The sequence below is a fragment of the Dromiciops gliroides genome, chromosome 3 (genome assembly GCF_019393635.1).
Source record: "Dromiciops gliroides isolate mDroGli1 chromosome 3, mDroGli1.pri, whole genome shotgun sequence".
NCBI classification, from domain to species: Eukaryota; Metazoa; Chordata; class Mammalia; order Microbiotheria; family Microbiotheriidae; genus Dromiciops; species Dromiciops gliroides.
The window spans coordinates 541,522,958-541,535,289 of NC_057863.1; the positions used below are offsets into that span (position 1 = coordinate 541,522,958).

The window sequence follows — 12,332 nt, forward strand, 5'->3', positions numbered from 1 at the left end:
AATTCTGTGTCCCAGATGGGGCATGGACCTGCACTCTTTGGTTGTGTCTCACATAGCTGGGGAATAGGCAAGGAGAGAGCTAAAGACTTGCAGAAAGCCTGGCACCTGTGCTTGGGAAACTGGTGTGCCATCTGCTCCAAATCTCTTTTTTCTTTGTCCCTGCACTGAGTCCCAAGCTCCCTGTCCTTACCATGCTTCTCTTACCTTCTTATTGTTATAAAAGTGAGCAGATCCTCAGCCCCCCTCATGACCATAAGATGGAAGAAGAGCCTCACTCCACAAAGGTTGAAAATGAGCAGAAAAAGGCAGAAGAACATGAGGAGGCGATGACCAGCCCAACCTTGCCAGACTCCAGAGAAGCGTAAAGAGCCAGTTTTAATCTCTTTGTTCATGTCTTTTGCATGTAGTCTGCCTGTTTGCCACATAAGGGATGGTCATATGTTTGGGACTTTGGGATGAAAGCTCTTCCATGGGGAAGGTTTGGGTGGTTTAACTGAAGCAAGTCATTGTGCCCCAAATACTGCTTAGGTGCAACATGGGGTATCAATGCTGGAGGGAGGGGAGGAGTTATTTCTGGCCAAGCAGCTAAAAAAATAATTTTTATTAAATGATTAATTAAAAACTTAATCTTGAACATCAGTACATCCAACTAAACTGGCTCAGCATTTACATTTAAATGAATTAATTTCAATGTCTAACTTAATCATAACTTTTCAGCCACTCCCAAGTCATTACTGGGATTCTTATTCTTCTGGTTCTGCTTTTTCACTTTAAATAATTTCATAAAACCTTCTTTGTATTCCTTATATTTGTTAGTCTTAATCGTATCACAGACTCTTACATTAATGCACTGCAGTTTATTTAACTATTCTCCCATTACTGGATATTTAAGTTAGCTCTAGCTCATTGCAATTACACATAATGTTGCTGTGAACATCTTTGATAGCTCTTCTTTTGTTTGTTTGTTTTTTATAACATTTTCAGGGTGTATTCCCAACAGTAGAATTATTGGTTCAAAGATTATAATTATTTTTGTAACTTTTACTCTGTACTGCAAGAGTGTGCTCCAAAAAGATTCAATAGATTTTCCAAGCCACCAGCAATGAATTGTACCTGTTTTTCCACAATGAAACTAGCATTGAGTCTCACTGCTTTTAATGATTTTTCCTGTATGATGAGTGTAACTTGGTACCTCACAGTTGTTTAATTTGTATCTCTTTGATTTTAATGAAGTTGAACATTTCGCAAGTGATTGTTAATAGCTGAAGCCTTTTATGCCAAATGCTCTCAGATCCTATGCTTTATTTAATCCTCATAATGCTCCTGTGAAGTAGGGAGGTCAGGCATTATTCTAAGCTAAAACTTCTGAGAGGCAGTGTGGCATGGTGGGTATTGGATTTTCTGATTTTGAAATCAGGAAGACCTGGATTACAATTCTGGCTTCTCACACTTAGTGATTTTATGACCTTTATGAACCATAAGCTTTTCCTGAAGATTTATCTGCAGCATAATAATCTTTGTTAGTGGAGGGAATTCCCTTGACATCTTGACATAATACAACTTTGCCTTTTCACTCATATGTGATATTATCTATATAGGTACTCCCTCTTCTGATACTGATTGATCACAAGCCCTCTCTGCCCTAGTGGATAGTTTCATGGGTTACTGTGGCCAGCCCTTGGGTGATGCACCTCTTTGGGCTTAGTTAGGCCGGTCCTCAGAATAGAGCCAGTTGCCAGTCCCATGTTTGAAGCCTGTATAATAAACATAATTAGAATATATCTACCAAGTACTTTTGCTTATAACACTTCCATAAAGTAGACAGTGCGAGTTGTGATATACCCATTGTGCAGATGAGGAAATGGCTCAGAGAGTTTGGCGAGTGAGTGGCCCAAGGTCACATGGCAAGTTAGTGACCAGGGAGGCTCCTCCATAGCTTCCCCAACACCTGGTGGTTATCCAGATGTGGGGAGCTCAGTACTCTCAAAGCAGTCCATTACATTGGATAGGTATAATTGCTAGGGTATTTTTTCTCTTATGATATCATGATTATTGTAGGAGTCAGGGTTCCTTTTACTAGATCAGGCTGCAAAGTATATTTATTTTTTTAAATAATATTTTCCTCCCCAATTACATGTAAAGACAGCTTTTAATATTCATTTTTTTACCCACAACACATTTTAAGTTTAATCTACATTATTAAAATCTTCTACTTATTTTTCTTATACACTCAATGGAATAATAAATCAAGTAGTGTTTGCTGATATCAGAAGTGTAAACACTCATGCTAAAAATTTAACAATCAGCTCTCTCAAGAGCTTTAACTTTCATTTAAAAATTTTTTTGAATTCCAAATTTTCTCCCTCCCTCCCTCCCTCACCTCCCCTCTCGATGAGATAGTAAGCAATCATAGAATACGTATTTCCATGTTAGTCATCTCTTTGTGGTATCCCATTTGGGATGTTGGGATGGCAGGAATTTTTATACTTTCCCTAGGACCTGCCATCTGGTCTTCTCCTTGAGTCTTTTTCAAACCCCATGACTTTCTTGCTAGTCATCTTCAAAGTTTCATTAGGGAAAAACAACTTTTCTGGAGATGTTGAGGGCAATGACCGACTGTCCCATTAGGATGGTGTAGCATCTTCCAGATTCACAGTAGATCTTCCTGAGCTGAATCAGGAGAAGGGTTATGGAGCTAGGAGACAAGCCAGAATGCCAAGGAAGGAAAGAAGGGAAGGAGGGAGGGAGGAAGCTAGAAAGGGGGAGGGAGGGAGGGAGGAAGGAAGGAAGGAAGGAGGCCATGTTCTGTGTGACAGGAGGTGGAGAAGGGAGGATCTGCTTTGAAATTAGAGAATCATTTTCAAATTATTAAACATTTTTATTTATAATTTTGGGTTCCAATTTTAATCTCTCCTTCTCTCCCCCACTCCCCGCACCCTGAGGCGGCAAGCCATCAGATATGGGTTATACACACCTGATGATGTAAAACATGACCACAGAGAATCATTTTCTCAGCACCCTGTGTGATGTATTTTGGAATACAGAATCTCAGGTGGAATACATAGGAGAGCTCTTTTAGTCTAATCCGGCCCTGAGCAGTAATCCTTCTGTGGCCTCTGGGTAAAGACATCCGTTGAAGGGCCATGTGGCATTTTTAAGGCAGTCTATTCTACTTTTGGACTGCTCTACTACTTAAGAAGTGTTACCCTACATCAACTAAAATCTTAAGATCTTTTCCTTCTACCCATTGCTCTAAACTCTAAGCAGTACAAATCTTATGCCTTGGTCACATGATTGCACTTTAAATACTTGACAGAAGCTTTCAAGTCCCCCCTGAGCCTTTACTTCAGGTTAAATATCCTCAGATCCCTTGGAAGATCTTTTTTTTAAAGGTTTGTTGATTACTGGGATGTGCTTACTTAACCATGTGCTTTCTTTTCTTTTCTTTTTTTTTTTTGGTTTGGATTTTATTCATTTTACACACACACACACACACACACACACACACACACACACATTTATTTATTTATTTATTTTTGGGCGGGGCAATGAGGGTTAAGTGACTTACCCAGGTCAGACATCTAGTAAGTGTCAAGTGTCTGAAGCCAGATTTGAACTCAGGTCCTCCAGAATCCAGGGTCGGCACTTTATCTACTGCACCACCTATCTGCCCTTGGAAGATTTTAATTTGGCATGTTCTCTACGCCCTTTCCTTGCCTGGTCATGTATGTCCCTAGTTTGTCAATATTCTTCCTAAATTGTGGTGCCTGCCCATTCCTATGAAAAACACTAGAGAACATAGGAATAAATGGAGCTTTCATTAAAATGATAAGCAGTATCTAAAACCATCAGCAAGCATTATCTGTAATGGGTTTAAGCTAGAAGCCTTCCTAGTAAGATCAGGGCTGAAACAAGGATGCCCATTATCAGCACTATTATTCAGTACTATACGAGATGTAAAGCAAAGTGCTTTAGCACTTTGAGAAGAAAAGGAAATGGAAGGAATTAGAAAGGACAATGAGGAAACAAAACCATCACTCTTCAGATGACAGGATGGTATGCTTAGAGAATCAAATGAAAAACTACTTGATATAATTAACAACTTTAGCAAAGTTGCAGGATATAAAATAAACCACCATAAGTCATCAGCATTTCTATATATGACCAGCAAAGCCCAGCAACAAGAGATAGAAAGAGAAATTCCATCTAAATTGTGGTGCCCAGAACTGAACACAGTTCATAGATAGGGCAGCTAACTGGTACAGCTGGGAGAGAGTTAGACCTGGAGTCAGGAAGGCCAGAGTTCAAATCTAGCCTCAGACACTTCCTCCTTGTGTGACCCTGGGCAAGTCAGTTAACATCTACCTGTCAGACTCAGCTTCTTAGATGTAAAACAGGGACCATTGTTTTGACCATCAAAGGAGATACCATTTGTAAAGCCCTTAGCCTAGTGCAGACACATAATAAATGTTATATAAATACTAACTATTTTTGGACTCTTTTGTGCTGTCTCAGCATCTTTAAGAAAGACCTTTGTAATGAACTAAAATAGCTAGGCTGAGCACTGAACTTGGAAACAAGCTAACATTCCCACCCCAGGTTTGACAGACCGTCACACCCTTCTCATAGTCTTTTCTGGGTCATGGTGTGTGATTCAGTGCCTGTGGGGGCTGAGAGGGTGCCCGTTGTACCGTCCTGGAGTGTGCTGTGGCCATTGTGCTGTTCCAGGATGGAGCTGCATGGAGGAAGATTTCCTTTGTAATCAGCCCTTTGAAAAGGGCGTTTGTTGGTTCTGGATCATGTGCCAGAGTGCTCTTCTCATCTGGGATGCACAGACCTGTTGTATGCTGGCCTGATCAGATCACATCTAGAGTACTGGATTCAGTTCTGGACAGTATATTTTTGGAAGGACATGGACAGCTAGAGAGTTTCCAAAGGAGGGTAACCAGGGTGCTGAAAGGTGCTGAGATCATACCATATGAGAATCCATGTAGAAGAACTGAGCATATACAGCATGGGGAAGAGAAGACTTGGCTGGAATTGGGAGGGATGGAGGCAAAGATGTGATAGATCTCTTCAAGTATTTGAGAAGCTATGGTTGGCACCCAAAAAGCAGAGCTAGGAATAATGAGTACTAGTAGCAGAGGTAGATTTGGGCTTGATATCAGGAAAAAACTTTGCTAATAGAGTTATGCAAAAGTGAAATGAATTGTCTTGGAGCTAGTGGGTTCTCCCTCACTTGAGGTCTTCGGACAAAGGCTGCATGACCACGTGGCAGGGGATGTTGTCGACGACATCCTTGGTTGGACCGGATGGCCTTTGGAGGTCCCTCCTAATGTTGGCTCAGATGACAGAATGTGACTCTGACCCATTGTTTATGGTCTCAGACCTCTGCTGAAACCTTTCCCATGCCAAATCCAGATACTGGGGGAAGAGGAAGACTAAATCAAAAGTAGCCTCGGTACCCTACATACTAAGGGATGCAAGCACACATGTATTTGCAGGCTCGCTGCACACTGGCACTTTATCTGATGCTTCATCTCTTTTGCAGCATCTGTCCCTGGAGCCCCACATAGCTAGATAGCCCACAGGGGAGAGAAACATTAAAAGGTACCATCTCAGGAAAAAATGATGCTTTCAGCCAAGGTTGGAAATGAGTTGGAGAGTTGATGAGGCAGAGAGCTGCAGGGAGAGAGAGGCTGTTTCTGAGGGCAGGATTCTCAAAGGAGGGAGGTGGCAACAGCAGCCCATCTGACATCTGCATTGGTTGGACTTGCCAGGGGAATGAGGCGAAGCCAGTGTGTGTGAAGTGGGCCAAAAAGAGACTTGAGAAAGAGGGAACCTGTGGTGTGACCTAGGACCACTCCATGGTTTGGGGAAATCGATGAACAGGATTCTTAACGATTTTAGCAGGAAGATAATAGTCCTCCTTCATCCAGGCAAAAAGGGATCCAAGCTGTAATTTCTAAGCCCCTCAGATGCTATTTTTCTCCTGCTATTCTGATCTGTCACCTCCCATCTGTTGTGTTGCTGGAGCTGAAAGGAGGAGAAAGGGGGTTCTGAACCCCATGCTTGCTAGTATAACCCTCAAGACCCATGCTGACCATCTCCACTGACACTGACACTTGATTCCCTTTTGATCTTTTTGCTCTTTTCATGGGTAGCTTCTTAGGCCAACATTGAGCCATTCCTACTGCTTGAGACTACACTTACAAAGTCGAGTGGTTTTTATGACAAATGAAACAAACAAATGAAATGAAACAAAAAGGAGCTTATCTTTATCCTTCCCACTGAATCTTGTCCAGATTCAAGGTCATGAGCTGGGAAGGCGACACTAATTCCAACATTATGATTGTTCAAAACATTTTTGGAACTTCGCTTTGAGAACCGGTCACATCCAGAAGTCAAGAAACCCTCAGTGACTCAGAATGGGCAACCCTGCTTTTGATGAATAATTTCTCTTATTTTTATTGGAAAAAAAAATTACCTGGGAATGCTTTCCTCACTCTACCATCTTGGCACTGGAAGCACCCCCCCCCAAAAAAATTACCCCTTGAACAGTTGTGATATGGGTACCAAACTGTTGGAATTCCCTTTGCATGTTGTAATGAATGGAGTGTTGGACTGGGAATCAGGAAGACCTGGGTTTAATTCTGGCTTGGACATGGGCAAGTCATGTAACCTTTCCTTTCAGTTTCTCCATGTGCAAAATGAGAGTGTTGGACTTGATTGATGACCTCAAAGGTTTCTCTCAACGCTAAATTTATGATCCTGTGATCTCTTGCCCTAGAAAAGTTTTTCAGCCAGAATCTCCCTACAGTATAAGAAACTTACATCCCTGAACTATGAGCAGGAAAGCTTTAAAGTTCTAGGTGCTGGTCTATACTCTCTACATTGGGGGAATATCCTCCCTTTTTCATTGGCTTTTTGTGTTGGGAGAGAGAGAGCAGATTCAGGGGGACTGTTTTCTGCCTAATGATGTGAACCTCAAGTAGCATGTCTCCCAGGGAAAGAGGAGAAGCTAGGGGTGGGATCAGCCAGAGATAATGCTTTTATCTACCTGTCCTGCCTTCCCTTGCTACTATAACTGCCATTAAGGGGCATGTGTGTTGGGTTTTCTGGGAATCAAAGATGTGCCACCCCACTCACCTTTCTCATTGTTCCTAGGACCTTGACGTCTTAGCCAATGAGACTGTTAGCATTATAGATTGACTGTTTACTGAGTTGATTTATGCTGTGTCTTTGGATGGTGGGAGTTGTATTTTTGTTCCCTATGTATCTTATATGTCTCATATATAATACGCATCTGTGTGCCCTTATAATATGACTCCACATTTTGTAAATTGTACATGTGCTAAGAAGAGTCTATATGTTGTACCATGTAACGGTGTGCTATTCTCTGTTCTGCATAGACTTGTGCTAGAATCTGTAATCACTCTGAGGCAGCCTTTAGGGGATTCCCTAAAGGTCATAGAAGAGAAGACAGCCCAGGATCTGGAGCAGGAGCGGGCAAGACTGTTAGAGGATCGGAGACAGAAGATGGAGCGCCTGCGGGAAGAGCTGTGTCAAGAGGAAGAAGAGGAGATGCTGAAACTTGAGCAGCAGAAAGACAAGTCCCTCAGGTCCTGTTCCTTGCCCTTGGGAAGGAATCCTTCTGGGGCCTGGTATTTGAGATGATATCAGCAGTAGTGCTCATATGTGGGGCACCATTTTTCCTTTCTTTCTTTCTTTTTTTTTTTTTGGTGAGGCAATTGGGGTTAAGTGACTTGCCCAGGGTCACACAGCTAGTAAGTGTCAAGTGTCTGAGGCTGGATTTGAACTCAGGTACTCCTGAATCCAGGGCCAGTGCTCTATCCACTGCGCCACCTAGCTGCCCCCCATTTTTCCTCTTTTTTTAGACCAGAGTGCTACTTGGTTGCTCTTGGCTTGGAAAGGATTATAGAATCCTAGATTTGGAAGGGTCCCCAGAGGCCATCTAATTCAGCTGTTACCAGAAGCATCAATCTGCTCTAGAAACATCTCTCACAAATTCACTCAGCCTTCTTTTCACCTCCACTGACGGGGAGCTCACCACTTCCCAACAGAGTCCATTCCATTTTTGGAAAGCTCTGATTGTTAGGAAGTCTTTCCCTACACTGAACCAAAAAGTCCTTTGTATTTTCAATTCTGCCTTTTGAATTCAAGTAGAACAACAAAACCAAGTCCCTTTCACACAACAGTCCTTCAGATATTTGAAGATATTCAGGTATTTTGTTCCCCCAAGTGTTCTCTTTTGGTTATACTTTCCCATTGTTTCTGCCGATGGGTGCATGACATGGTTTTGGGTCCCTTCTCTGTCCTGGTCTTCCTTTGTTTTACCTAAAATAGAGGACTAAGAACTGAGAATGGTGCTCCAGATATTATCTGACCAGGTCAGGGGTCAGTCCATCACCCCGCCTTGTTCTTGACACTCTGACACTTCAGATCACATTAACTCCTCTGGCTGACATGTTTCAGTGGTGATTCATTGGGAGCAATGGTGTAGATAATCCCAGACCATTTCTATTTGCCTTTGGAATTGATTCCGGTTCTTTTGGCAGCAGATTTGCCTTCATCATTTTATTTCACTCAGCCCAATATTAAAGTGAGCTTGAATTTCCTGAGCATAAACCAGCTGACAGTGAAGAATCCAGGCAGCTTTAGAAGTGTGTTATGTAAATTGGGTGAAGCTAACCTGAGATTAAACAATCAAAGGCTCTAATCTAAAAATCAGATAATCCTTGGGTGGATAAGGAAGAGTTGTCTATTTTTGGTCTGGGATGATGCTGTTTTGGGATTAGGCCGGCAACATTCCACCTTGGAGGCAAGGAGTGCCCCTCGAGTCATTCTTCCTTTCCTCTCCCTGAGTATTCCGAGCATGGCTTCAGATGGAAACCAGCCCATCACTAATCTCTAGGAAGCTTCCTGGTTGGCCATCCTGCAGGGTCCCAGCAAGGGCCTATTGACAGAAGAGGAAATAAATTTAAAGTCCTCACAGCAAACTCTTGTGTTTCTTTCAGGTCTCTGAGGGAGCAGCTCAAGAAAACAGCCGAGGAAGAAGAGGCTCGAATGAGGGAAGAAGAGAGTCAGAAGCTTTCTAAGCTGCGAGCTCAGATCCTAGCCAGTACAGAAACACAGGAGAATCAAATTAGGTGTGGATCCTGCTGTGAGTCCTCCAGACTCCCTCAAGTCTTGACTCACTTTTTTTTTTTGGTGAGGCAATTGGGGTTAAGTGACCTGCCCAGGGTCACACAGCTAGTAAGTGTCAAGTGTCTGAGGCCAGATTTGAACTCAGGTCCCCCTGACTCCAAGGCCCGTGCTCTATCCACTGCACCACCTAGCTGCCCCCTTGCCTCACATTTTACAGAAAAAATTGCCATTTGCCATGAACTTTCCTCCTCCCCTCTTCCTCAAGCCCTGTCCTTCCTCAGGTGCCTTCTGCCCCTCTCTCCTCCCTCACCCCTGTCTTACATGATGAAGTGGCCTTACTCCTTACCAAGGTTGATGCTTCTTCCTGCTCAGGTGATCCCATTTCATCCCATCATCACCCCCAATAGATTATCCCTTCTGTCATCCCTATTCTGTCACTTATTTTTAATCTCTTCCTGTCTACTGATTCCTTCCCTGCTGTCTACAATCATGCCTTTGTCCAAAAAAAAAAAAAAACAAAAAACCAAAACCCCACTCACTTGAGCCTTTCATTCGTGATACCTGTCATCTCATATCTCTTCAGAGCTTCGTGACTAAACTCCTCGAAAAGACTATCTAGAATAGATGTCTGCATTTTCTCTCTTCTCATTCTCTTCTTATTGCCTTACAATCCAACTTCCAACTTCATCATTTCATGTAAACTGCTCTCTCCAAAGTTACCAGGGATCTCTTAATTGCCATTCTCATTCTCCTTAATGTCCCTACAGCCTTTGGCCCTGCTGATCCCCCTCTTCTCCTTGATCTTCTCTTTTCCCTAGGTTTTCAGGACATCCCTTTCTCCTGCTCTCTCGTTCTCCTTTGCTGAGTTCTCATCCAGAACATGCTGTATAGCCGTAGGTGTCCCTCGAGTTCTCTTGCGGGCCCTTTTCTCCCTATATACTAATTAACTTGGTAATCTCATTGGCTCCCATGTATTACATGACTGTCTCTATGCTGGTGATTCTCAGATCTCCCTGCAGCCTCTCTCTTGGCCTCCAGTCTCACATCTCTAACTGCCTTTCAGACATCTTGACCTGTATGTCCAGTAGACCTCTTACTTAATATGTCTAAAACCGAACTCATCATCGTTTCCCTAGTCCCACCTCCCCTCCCAGTGCCACCCTCCCAGTCCCTTGACCTTCCAGCTTAGGAGTCATCTTCATTATCTCTTATTCCCCATATCTAATCTTTTGCCAAGGCCTTTGTGACATATCAAGTGTGCCCGCTTCTCTCCTCTAACTCTGCCACCTTCATCACCTCACTCTTGGACTCCTGTAGTAGGCTGCTGGTAGGTCTGCCTGCCTCACATCTCTCCCTGTTCCAGTCCATTTGCCCTTCAGCCACTAAAGTGATTTTCCTTAAGTTAAGGTCTATCCATGTCATGCACCTATTTAGTAAACCCCAGTGGCTTCCTGTCACCTCCAGGATCAAATACAAAATGCTATCATTCAGAACTCTTCATAACCTAACTTCCTCCAGCCTTTCCATATAAGGTATAAGAAATACCTTCCTCTTCCACACTCCAAGTACTCTTTGATCCAGTGAGTCGGACCTCCTTGCTGTTCTGTGAACAAGACATTCCATCTCTTGACTCAGGGCATTTTTTGTATCTGTCACCCATGCCTGGGATGTTCTCCTTCCCCATCTCTGCTTATTAGCTCCCTTGGCTTCCTTTAAATCCCAACTAAAATCTTACCTTCTACAGGACGCCTTTCTCACCCCTCCCTTAATTATTTTCTATTTATTCTGTAAATATCCTGCTCACTTGTATATATTTGTTCACCGTCTCCCCCATTAGATTGTAAGCTTCTTGAGGGCAGGGACTGTCTTTTGCCTTTTTGAATTCTCATCACTTAGCTCAGTGCCTGGCATAGGGAAGGCATTTAACAAGTGGTTATTGATTGACTGACTGACTGAGAGTGGAATGTTTAGTCTCAGGAAACTCTATCCAGTGGTGCTCATGCCTGTCCCCTTTGTCCTCCTGTCTCTCCAGGGCAGAGCAAGAAGCTTCCCTGAGGAAAGTAAGAGAAGACTTGGAGTCATTGCAGAGGGCTGAGAGGTCTAGCTTGGAGCAGCAGCAGAAGCAGATGCTAGAGAAACTTAAGGAGGAGATAGAGACTAGTGAAAAGAGAGAGAGGGCCCTCTTGGAAGAGGAGAATGACAAAGCAATGAGTCGACTGAAGGAACGACTGAAAGATCTCAGGGAGGAGGTGTGTATATCAAATTGGAGACCTTGGGGTATGGAGATTTTTATGATGGTTAGCGGCTTCGCCCCTAATATGGAACTTGTTTTGGTTCACTCTTTGAGAAAGAAAACAGGCATGAGGGGTGAGGAGGAAAATCAACCACCCATTTTTAGAGGCTGGAACAGAGTAGAGAATGAATGTAACGTCCCGAGGCTCTGGACCTGTCTGATCTCAGGGTTACCCTTGGGAGGGGTTGACTTTGAAGCAGTTTAGGAAGATGGGGATGGTAGCCTCAGGCGTGTCCTCATCAGTGATGTCAAAGCAGGCTTTCTGTAGAAATGACCGTGTCTCCTGATGATGCTATGACTGCTTCAAGCTCCTCCACCTTTAACTGGAGCAGAGTCTCTTGGGAGACTCCCCCCTACCCATGGCCTAATGGGGTAGGAGAGATGACCTCACGCTGCTCATCAGAGCCTTTTGTCTCTTCCTCCCTTCTCCCTTAGCCAACTAATATTCCCCTCAAATAGGTGTTGGAGTAGACAGAAAACTGGAAGTTTGGCCCATGCTAGCTGTGAGACCCCGACAACTCACTTAATTGTCAGTGCTCTAGGCAATTCTAAGAGAATCCAATGCTGCTTTGTGGTACGGGTGCTTATCTGTATTGGGAGAGGGGCTTTCTGTCTCTGGAACTCCCAGGACAAGTGAAATCACAGGGGCCAGGCCATCCTTCCTTCCCTCCTTCCCAAACACCAGCTTCTGTGGAGCTCTGCAGAGGTGTTCCTGGGGCTGGCAGCTGTGCCCACAGATTTGCACCTTGTGGGAGGTGTGGAGCTGGGGGCTCAGTGACTTGTTTTCAGTTTGGCTATAATCCTGCCCACAAATAAGAGATGATGGGGAGCCACCATGGCTTCTTAGATGCTTACTCGATTATAAATGGTA

The 12,332-nt window shown here is 43.6% G+C and overlaps 1 protein-coding gene across 2 annotated transcripts in view; it reads left to right on the forward strand.

The window, feature by feature from the left end:
- Positions 1–12,332, forward strand: part of CEP164 (centrosomal protein 164) — a 78,617-nt gene that overhangs the window by 52,168 nt on the left and 14,117 nt on the right. For both annotated transcript variants that reach the window (XM_043996292.1, XM_043996293.1), the window contains exons 13-16: positions 224–361; positions 7,413–7,622; positions 9,039–9,170; positions 11,201–11,417. In XM_043996292.1, the coding sequence (XP_043852227.1) occupies positions 224–361; positions 7,413–7,622; positions 9,039–9,170; positions 11,201–11,417 (697 nt within the window). The remainder of the gene's footprint in view (positions 1–223; positions 362–7,412; positions 7,623–9,038; positions 9,171–11,200; positions 11,418–12,332) is intronic.